Source organism: Cibotium barometz, chromosome 56, assembly GCF_041138505.1.
Source record: "Cibotium barometz isolate CiBa-2024 chromosome 56, ASM4113850v1, whole genome shotgun sequence".
In the NCBI taxonomy this organism is placed as follows: domain Eukaryota; kingdom Viridiplantae; phylum Streptophyta; class Polypodiopsida; order Cyatheales; family Cibotiaceae; genus Cibotium; species Cibotium barometz.
The window spans coordinates 11,631,836-11,642,690 of record NC_141101.1 but is presented as its reverse complement, the minus strand read 5'-3'; the positions used below and the strand labels follow the sequence as shown (position 1 = coordinate 11,642,690).

General features: G+C 39.0%; 1 protein-coding gene and 1 long non-coding RNA gene across 2 annotated transcripts; both read left to right on the top strand.

Annotated features, from left to right (window-relative positions):
* Window positions 1-4,526: 4,526 nt before the first annotated feature.
* LOC147606903 (putative lipid-transfer protein DIR1) lies at window positions 4,527-5,150 on the top strand. Its single transcript, XM_086791509.1, has 2 exons — window positions 4,527-4,913; window positions 5,031-5,150. Exons 1-2 carry the CDS (start codon window positions 4,553-4,555, stop codon window positions 5,033-5,035), a joined length of 366 nt encoding a protein of 121 aa, XP_086647635.1. The 5' UTR covers window positions 4,527-4,552; the 3' UTR covers window positions 5,036-5,150.
* Window positions 5,151-5,784: 634 nt separating this feature from the next.
* Window positions 5,785-7,342, top strand: LOC147606902 (uncharacterized). Its single transcript, XR_015264889.1, has 2 exons — window positions 5,785-6,092; window positions 6,428-7,342. It is a non-coding gene; the product is annotated as an uncharacterized LOC147606902 (long non-coding RNA).
* The last annotated feature ends 3,513 nt before the right edge of the window (window positions 7,343-10,855 follow it).

The following is a 10,855-nucleotide window of genomic DNA, read 5'->3' as shown; positions in this document are numbered from 1 at the left end:
CAGTAGATTCAACCGAGTCAACTGATGATGAAGATGAGGAACAACCAAATGCAAGATGGGTGGAAGGTGTCATGTCTCGTGATATGCTAGGAGAACCAAACAGGAATTCAAATTGGAGCCCCATCATTAATTTTCCACTAAAGAATATTCACTTTTGCACACTTCATGCATTCATGAGAATCTTTGATCGATTGCTTAAGTGCCATATCGATTATGCATTCACAATGCCTACACAAGAGAGGAAAGTTGCAGCCCTTGGTAAATCTTTTGAATTCTCTGGGCTGCCATGGCAAAAACGTGAAAATTGGAGTGAATAAGTAGGCCTCTGGTATGTCATACGAGGTTGCTCAAAAGGTCTCCATGACTGGATCAAAGGCAAGGAGATTTTTGGAGAAGCCAACAAACATAGAGAATTCAAAGAAGACTTGGGGACTTTGGAGAGACCTGTGTGCAATCACCATAAATGTAGATTGTCCAGTGCCAGCTCTTGTAAATATGTGCAAACAGCTTTGGATAAATTTCAATAACATGGTTTGCATTATAAATCAAAGTAGCACAACTGCCCAAGAACGAGCATCATTCCAACAACATATCATAGAATTCACCAAAAGTGTGCTAGGTGCTTGGGGAGAGAGTAAGCCACTCAGGATCATTTATGATGCATTTGTAATAAAGATGAGTACAGTAATTGTGAGAAACAATAGTTTATAAGATAAAAACAGCTTTAATCATGTGTAAAATTACATTGTTTGTCATCCAATGCATCAAAAATACTCCTGGAGGACTGAGGAAGCTATGCCAAAATAGTGCGAATTTAGGCTATGCAGCGACGGTGCTGCAGGCTCAAAATTCGCACTGTTCTGGCACTGCTTTCCCATCCACTCAGGATCATTTCTGATGCATTTATAATGAAGTTGAGTGCATTTATAATGAAGTTGAGTACATTAATTATAAAAATAGTAATTTACAAAATAAAAATACCTTTAGTCATGTATAAAAATACATTATTTGTCATCCAATGCATCAGAATTGCTCTTGGAGGGCTGGGGAAGCTATACTAGAATAGTGTGAATTTGGGCTCTACAACAGCGGTGCAGGCTCAAAATTCGCACTGTTTTGGCACTGCTCCCCGAGCCACACTCAGAATCATTTTTGATGCATTTATAATCAAGTTGAGTACATTGATTAAGAGAAACAGTAATTTACAAGATAAAAATATCTTTAATCATGTGTAAAAATACATTATTTATCATCCAATGCATCAGAATTGCTCCTGAAGGGCTGGGGAAACTGTTCTGGCACTACTCCCCCAGGCTCCTAGGGTCATTTCTGATGCATTCACAAAAACATTGATGGTACAAACTAAAAAAAACAATGATATACTTGATAAAAATAAGTTTGCAAAAATTGTATTGTATTCATAATAAGAAATGATACATCATCTTTATAAAAGCTTTCTTACAATATTGAGCTTCCTTCTCTTGTTATCGGGCAGAGTGTGCTCAAGGAGTGATTGGCTATTTCTTGAGGATCCTCTATGCCTATGCTTTTGGCTATACCTATACGAGCAAGAAGCTTACCTCTAAATCCAGAACTAAAAACATCGAAGGCAAGGGATTTTTTAATTAGAACTATACATTTGGTGCTCTGTGCCATAGAGGCTACACAGAGCACCTTAGAGAGGGCTTTCAAAAAGAAGAGAATGAAGGCAGATTGAGGGGTGTAGTCCCTATGGATAATGGCGATGCCATCCACAGATTGAGGGGTGCAGATTGAGGGGTGTAGTCCCTATGGATAATGGCGATGCCATCCACAGGAAGTCGACCAAGATAATGCGCCAACGCAGCATCATATCCATGGACCTTGGCCTGGTCTCTGCTGCTGCCGCCTCTCCCAGCAAATGCGTCAATTTCAACCACCCTCTGCAATCAAAGGAAAAATCAAATTATTTTCCTATACATAATTACAAATGTTTCTAGGTTGTAAAAGGTCGATTATTACCTCTTGCTCAGTGTCTTCTTTTGCCAAAGTTCTGGTGGGGACGGAGAGGTCAATCGAGGACTTAGCCTCATCCTTTTTTGGTGCTTTGGTCTCCTCCATTGCTCCAGCAGCAAGGGTATCCTTTTCAGCCTCTAGCTTGTCTTATAAGGTTGTGAATTCCTCCTCTGGAACTAGGGCTTGCTCTACGGTCTCAACCACAGTTTCCTTGACCAAAGCAGCTGTCTCTGCGATAGATTCTCCAAGGGGTAATATAGCACTATCTAGGTGAGGACCGAGGTTGGACGTATCAAGGTCCACCTCACATCGCGTGCATATAATGCCCAGGCATTCATCCATTCTCAAGAGCTAGCTGTCTTTTCAAGGTCATGAAGAAATAAGTATTCTTCACCTTCCACCACAATGGTGCTCAAGAGATTGATCTCAAGCTCTGGCGCAACACCTTGCCCTCCTGGTGTGGGGAAGATGGCCCCGCATCTTCTACTACAGTGGGCTGTTCAGCTGCAGATTGTGCACCCTCTGGAAAGTGCTCTGATGCAAGCTGCTCTTCTACACCAACACTCATTCCTACTGCCTTCACTTCCTTGTCATCCCTCAAATACCCTACCAACTACAATGCAGGCATCTCTACCTCCTAAGGTATATGTCTTGCTCGTTTGGTTAGAGATTAAATGATCATAAAGATTTGAGAGCCTTAGGTTTCACCTTTCATGGAAAATGATTTTGGTGGCAGTTGGTTCTTAAATATATATTTTTTACAAATCAAGTTGTACAAAATGGATGATCCTTTTCCTTCCATAGACATTTGAATTTTTTTTGTCATGGTTATCTTTCTTCCATTGACTCTTTAACTACTTACCTTTGAATTGCCCACTCTTGGTAAAATGAGTGAGAATCTCTTCTAAAATTTTAATTTATTGATCTAGTTCAACCTATTTTAGATCCACGAAACTAAAATGCATCTCAACCTTGTATATGTCAAAGTAAAGTTTGCCACTTTGACCATACGAGTCATGATTCTAATTGACTAGTGAATAAGATGAAAATGTGAGGCTAGCCATCTTTCTTGTGAAAACGAATGTATCGTGTTATGGTGGCTAGAAATGCTACTCTAATTGACCAGTGAATCCACTACATAAGATGAAAATGTGAGGCTAGTATCTTTCTTGTGAAAACGACTATATCATGTTATGGCTCAAAATACTACTCTCTTTTTTTTTATGGTCATTAGTGGTAAAAGCAATGTTAAGATCAAGTAAAAAGAAGCTAAGACCTCTCTTGCTTAGGAATATCCACTCCAAGAAATAAGAAATACTCATGTTGGCTAGCAAAGGTAACTCTATAAATCAATTTTAGTCCACATTACGCTCATGCATTACAAAATTTAACTTTTTAATATATATTCATTGCTAAATGAAGTTTTGAAAATTGGGCTGATTCTATGGTAGGGGGGCTAGAAATAAAATTTTTAAATATGTAGAGAAGTTTTGGGCTAATGAAGCTATGAAAATTGGGCTAATTATATGGTAGGGGGATTGCATGCGTACACACACACGCACGCATGCACACACGCATGCACGCATGCACGCATGTGTGCACATGCATGCAAATGTGTACACACATGCACACACACATCTATCTATCTATCTGTCTATCTATATGTATGTATTCATGCATGCATGCATGCATGTATGTATTTATGTATGGATACATGCTATGCATTTCTAGCACAACAAAATAAAACACAAATACATGGTCTGTAGTTTTTGAACAATACTAAGTCTTGTTTCAAGCCAACAATGGATACACACACACACGCACGCATGCACGTGCATGCAAATGTGTACACACATGCACACACACATCTATCTATCTATTTGTCTATCTATATGTATGTATTCATGCATGCATGCATGCATGTATATGTGTATGTATGTATGTATTTATGTATGGATACATGCTATGCATTTCTAGCACAACAAAATAAAACACAAATACATGGTCTTTAGTTTTTGAACAATACTAAGTCTTGTTTCAAGCCAACAATGGATACACAATATTCATTTATCATAGGTGAGAGAAAAAAATTATATACTTCTTTGTTTAGGATCACTATCTAGCATGTGGGAGGTTCTATAAAACAAAAGGTTTGTTTAGTATCAAACATTAGCATGTACTACCTATAAGAGTGTTCATTCAAAAAGTGCAAGGAATACTTACCCTATTTCTTTTGATTTTCAAAGCACATTAATGTTGATATACAAGCTATAAAGTTTTCATGGGTTCAAATTTGGAAGCACATTTGAAAAGGTAATAAACAATTATTTGGAGGACTCTTTTCAACACACTTCCATTGTGTGTCACCTACACAACACTTACGCATTAACCTCGCGTACATGACCTTTTCATGGGTTTACATGCGTGATAGGCTTGTTCACTTGCTCACTTCATTAAAAATATGACAAGATCACTATATAAGAAGAGGGAAGGTTATGCCAAGAACCAACACTCCAAGGAGTATTTGAATAAGTTGGTGCAAGCCTTGTCCATCATCATGGTGAACATGTCTTTTTCTAGCTTTACTATGGCCTTAATGCTTGCCCTTGTTTTTTGGGTAGGAACCATTAATGTTGTTCATGTGTGGGGTGAAAGCAATGATGATGGACATTGCAAGGGGATATTAGACTATTTGAGCCCTTGCAACCCTTACATTGCCATCTCAAACCCCACTTCGCAACCATCCGATCAATGTTGCACCTCACTCCGCAACGTCGATTTGAGTTGTATGTGTGCTGTGGTGACTGGCCCTGCTCTCAACAATGTGGACAAGGACCGAGCCATTGGCTTGCCCAAAGCTTGCAACCTACCCACTGGTGGCCGCATTAAAATTGAAAACATTGCAGATTGCACTAGCGGTAAATACATATTTTGATTGATTTTGATATTTTTAATTAGGTTATGCTAACATTCGTTTGAGAAGCGTATTTATCTACTCTACCAATTTATGAGCTTAGCTCCGTTGCATTTCGCAGGTTGATTATGAGGGGTGGCCATGCAAGTGAATATGCTTACTATTAGTATACTCGCCAAAATAAACGACCTAAAATAAATAAGGCGTGTAAATAAATTATAAGTGCACACGCCATTGTATACATCTGAATTTTCAATAAAGAAAAGTTATGTTTTTTTTTAAAATTGCTATGATTTACTTATACACCCTTTTTAACCCACCCCTTAGTGGAGTGGGAGGAGGGGTGAGCTCTATTTGAAATCGTGTCTTGAGGAGATTACCTGATTCTATTGTTGGGCGATTGTCTCCACCCCGAAGTTCTTTTCTTTGCACACATGTCTTCCTTTTTGCATGTACTATCATTCCACCTACCTTTTGTCAATAGAGATTTTGTGTTTTAAAATCTATTGAGAGCGTAGAAAATCGAGATTGTCAAATTTTTAATATATGAATACTTGTAGATTAATGTGTGTGTTGATTCCTTTGGAGAGAACGAGTTGTATGCACCTCCAGTCTTCAAGAAACAGGTGTCTCACCTTGAAATCTAGCAAGATGAGAATCTAGAATTGTTGGTTACAATTTAAAGTGTGCAAATGTAGTTTTGGTAATGTTTAATTGTGTGTCTTGGTTGAATCCAAACAAGAACTGTGTTAAAAAATAAAATAAAAAACAATTTCCCTAACACTACTCAATAGTTTTTCTAAAAATTAAATTGTTGAAAGACGTGTGGTTTTGACTTAATAAATTTTAAGCTTTTGACCAAAGGGAAATTACACCAAAAACAAGACAAATTCAATTTTATCTTCAAACCCTAAAAAAGCTTCGAGTTCGCCATAGCCAAAGCTTCCAATTTTATCTTCAAACCTAAAAAAGCTTCGAGTTCGCCATAGCCAAAGCTTCCAAGTTCTCCATATCCCGAGCACGGCTTGTTAACGAGAGCTCTTCTTTTGGTGCTCTGTGCTAGCACAGCCTACTGCAGGTATCAACATGAGCTTTGATGGAGGCTCAGAAGCGAACTCCAACGTTGCCATTGCGCCCCCATGCCCATGTCGAATCCCGTGGAAACTCTCTCCGGCTCTAGACGGTAAGGGTTCCCTGTGCTAGGGTTTCGAATTTATAATGTCAGTGCGGATGAGCAGAGACGCTTTAGGGTTTCGATCTCGCCCGTGTTTCATGCCTTCATTCTTGAAGATTTAAGAGGAGGACAAGGTGCTTTGTATTTCTGCACATAAAATTTTGGGGGTTTCCATGCGTTGATTGCACGCGCGCACACACACAAACACACAGGCTTGCATGGTCTTTGCAGTGGGGGAAAATAAGGCCTTTTTTTTTGTGGAAATGGAGGTCAGGCACCATCGCTCACTTGAAGTACTCATTGCTAATCATTGCTAATTAACTTTTGTACATTAATATGGTCAGATTCTTATCCCTCAGCTTGAACCACTCGCTGAGCATCAACTTCTAGCTGTTTGTAGCTTGCAGCAATACTTGCTGTAGGCAGAGGATGCCTTTATCTCAAGGCATGGAAGCATCTCAGCAGAATCTTGCAGATACCTTATCTGCAGGCTTATTGGGCATGACGAACAGGATCGAAGCTGCAAATGGCGACACACATGGGCGTATGAAGCGAGATTGAAACAGACGCCGCCAAATACATGGGTCAAATGGCCATGGCCACAGGAAAACCAAAACTGTCCGACGAGCTATTCTCACCCTGTGTGTTGGAAGTCATTATGCCATGCCTTCCCACTTTTTGATGGAAGCGGTATATGTGTATCTCTCGTGCAGTAAAGCACTCCTTTGTTCACTTATATTTCAGCGGTCTTCTATGCTTAACAGGCTGCAATTGAAGCCTATACAATTTACTGGGTTTTAGAATATTTCTATTTAGATGTGGATCATGAACCTAAGCTCAGCACTTGCATTTATACGTGTTACTGTTTCAGATGTATGCATTGAGATGGGTATATTGATGTCTTATAAAAGCTTACGAGGGTTTATGAGACTGGTCATACATCACTAATGCACCTTATACTAACAATCACATGTGAAAAAAGGGGACAAGGATCAAAACTCCATCCATGAATGTGGAGATATATTTTGGATCCAATCAAAGGCAGTCTAGCTTAAGGTTTACTGGAAAGAGGAAGTAAGGTCTGTAGCCGAAGTTGAGTTTAAACTAAGGAGAGCCTAGCGCTATGTTTGGGTCTGTTCTGAATTGATGGTATCATGGTGCTTAATGATGTCTAACAAGGGATTTTTAAAGTGAACAAGGATGGGCAGTGGATCTGAGTGACTTAAAAGAAGCGCTTGTTTTAGGCTCTTTAGATTTCAGGTGAGTACTAATAGAATGTGTATAGCCAGGCAAGTGACTTGCTAGAAATTAGGCTTTTAAACATAAGGGCATGAAAAATGAAAGGTCTCTCTTACTGTTATCATTTTCTAAAATGCCAAGAAAGCATAGCTTGCTTTTACAGTGGGACAGTTCCTAAACTTGGTTACTAGTTTGTTCATCCTTCATAATTATAGAAATAATGGTATCTGTTGGATCAAGACAAAGGTCTTTGCAGTTAACATTCAGGCTTTCTGATATGGTTTAAGTGCGAAAAGATGGGATCTTGCGAGACAAGATTGGTCAGTGCATGTCTTGATTGTGAATCATATGAAGGTCCTTAAGATCTGTCATAACCATGCCATCACACTTACAAATCCAGTCACATGATGGGACAAAGCGAAGAAAACAGCAAATGGCACTAGAATGGTGGTGGGTGTAGACAGACAACCAGACAACCTATGGCTTCATGCTAGATGTCTTGGATGGTGCGTGTCTGATTGTGCCTCATATGAAGACTCACAAGACCCTTGTGAATCACAGCAAGATCCTTGAGACCCTTTTTTTCACAATGCCATCCTCTGGTTGCATATCCAGCCACATTATGAGAGAACAGCAAATAATGGCTGTTTGCCTCAGGGATGGTGGGTGTAGACATCCTGCAAGAACATAGACAATCTGCAGTCGCATGATGTATAGAGAAATGGTGTAACCAGGTAAAGAAAATGTGGTCCGGTTTGTGCACTGGTGACGCTCTGTAAGGTATGTGATGGTAGCATAGCCCTTCGCCGCTTCACTGCAACTGCTGCTAGATTTCCCTGGCAGTGTTTAAACGAGCATTAATTGTCGGTGCCTGTGTATGGAGACATGTGGAGACCCTGGGGTTTCAGCTTTTCCTGAAGGTGACAACATCTTTGCATGGGTTGGCAACCTGACACCCATGTTTTCATTCCAATACTGCAGGTATACTGCTGCACAAAAGGATGGTCTATTAAGTTTTATTTCGTTAATGTAAAACACTCCACTTGTCTGCAATCCTCAGCTGCCAAGGTCACAACATTAACAGTTCTGCAGGACAAATGGTCCTCAGCTTGTGGTATTTTAGAAGTATTTTTATTGTTATTTTTTGCAATTTCTTAGTCAAGTGTACTGAAAAGTTATGCTGAAGCAGTATAGAGATGGCAGTGGAGTGAATGCTTGGTTTTCGACTCCAATGCGAGGAACCATTAGAAGGCGCAGGGTTTAGCATTATTAAGGTAATTCTAGCTAATTTTCTTGATTGTAATCTCTTCCATTGTCCATATTGTAGTCCTATGTGGCATTACCATGATTCATCTATGATAATAGGAAACTGTGCAATCGTGTAATAGTGCAGTGGTAAGGAAGGAGTCTGAGAGTCCCCAGGTGATGGGTTCAAATCTCTTCCTATATAAGTGCTGGCATCTAGTGTGTGTGAGTAGTGTACTTTCAAATTACCAGCCTAGCCAAGACAAAAAAAAAGATATAGGAAATCGTTTTCATTGTTCACTTGTCATCTTCTCTCACTCTCATTTTAAACACTAATCAAAGTCCTCAAATCAGATTTTCGATTCTAAAATCATATATTTTTTACAAGGAAAGGCCTTGGCTGTTGTAATTTTTGGAGAGAAGTGTGTCAACTCTATGTCCACATCAAAGTGTGGTTTTAATGTTTTTTATATATTAATTTGTATATAAATATACACACAAGTATGGAGATTGGTATCTCTCTTGTGTCTTACTAAGGATAATGCTTTTTTCTAGTCCTTTGTCCCAATGATCAAAAATTGCCTCGTGCACCTTTGTAGCCTCGATGTATATTAGCCACTGTGCATTCATTCATTGGTGATGATTTGCTATCGGATCTTGTTGATAACTTTGATTATGGCACATCAGAGCGAAAAGTCCCAACTCTTACCATAAGGACATCAGTAGAAGGACCTAGATTCATTGAGTCCAGATCCATGTACTTGGTTCCTTGACTAGGGAATACGTCAAATAACATGTACATCTAATTTTCACAGAAATCTAGAGGAATTGGTGCATACACCATATCTTCCTTTTCACCTTTATTTGGAACAATTTTTGGTTCTCACATTGATGTGGTATGATCAATGGTAATTGACTCGTTTTCAAATGGGTTACCTTGTATTGGACAAATCTTCCATGTTTGCAAATCCACCTTTAGAACTTGGGTGCCTTTTCACTCGTTAATAGACTTGGTCTAAGGCCTAATCATGCACCAACCTAGCCTCCCTCTCATGAAAGATCTACAAAGTATAACATCATATGAATCTAGTTGGCATAGAAAATTCATCAACATGATGTGTGATGGTATGGAAGTGAAAAGATCTTCAATTCGATTCTATATATGACTCACATGGGTCTCGTAGATGTTCCATCAGCCATCTTTATGACAAGATCTATTGGTTCTAAGGTTGGCTCACCCATGTACCACCATCAAGGATCGTAGTTGCCTGATCCCATTATGGTAGATAGGAATGATAGAATTCGTGTCATTATTTTTTAATTAGGATTTTTATGAATTGAGGAGCATTACTATCTTCCTCAAATGCTGTGAGGTATCAACCTATGGTCCCTATCCTAGTTTATCTTGTGATTTTGAAGTTCCTTCAACCCATTCTTTTGTAGCCATTTATATAATAGTGATGTGTGGACATACGCTAATATTGGGCCGATGTACTTTTTGCCTCTTTAGGAGGTCTTTCCCCTAAGCGTATGCACTATTATGAGTATGTGTAAGTGACCATATCATATCATTTCACTCATACCTCACTCATTCTAATCAATCTACTTTCATTCCCCTGAGCATATGCACTCTTATGAGTATGTGTAAGTGACCATATCATTTCACTTGTACTTCACTCATTCTAATCAATCTACTTTCATCCATCTCTCCTTGCTTGGTGCATCTACGTATGTGTTGCTACATTGATCTCCACTCTAATAATTGGTATTAAAGCAGGTTCTCTTGGCTCTCACCCCCTTGTCATCTTCTCCTTGAGTTGCTCTTTTTATTCTTTCAAATTCAACTATCCTCTTAGGTGGAGAAGGCATAGCATATAGTTTTTTGTTAACTATGTTAGCATCAATTTTACACGTTTTGAAGCATTTTGGATACGTTTTGGGATGCTCATTACTGTATAGTTTTCACAGGCAATTCAGGGGTGTTAGTTCAAAGTGTTTTTGTTTAATTTTGGGTTTTTTGCACAACAGTAAGCATTTGGAGATCGACAGGGTTGTCGTCATCTTTGAAATCACATCTTCAAGTTCATCTTCAATAGCTCCAACATCAGCATCAACATTTCAATTTCTACGTTCCTACTAAGTATCATCTCCACACTCTACACTATAATTTTCATACACTTTGCGGGTTTCCATTGTCATTAGTGGTCGTGTAAGAGATTAGTTATTTACAGGTAGAATGGCAGACAATGATGTATTTGATATGCTTTTCACTGAGGATAAGCTTGATG

What these genes read in the sequence shown, in the direction of transcription:
- LOC147606903 (XM_086791509.1), top strand. Translation starts at nt 4,553, where the DNA reads ATGGTGAACATGTCTTTTTCTAGCTTTACTATGGCCTTAATGCTTGCC.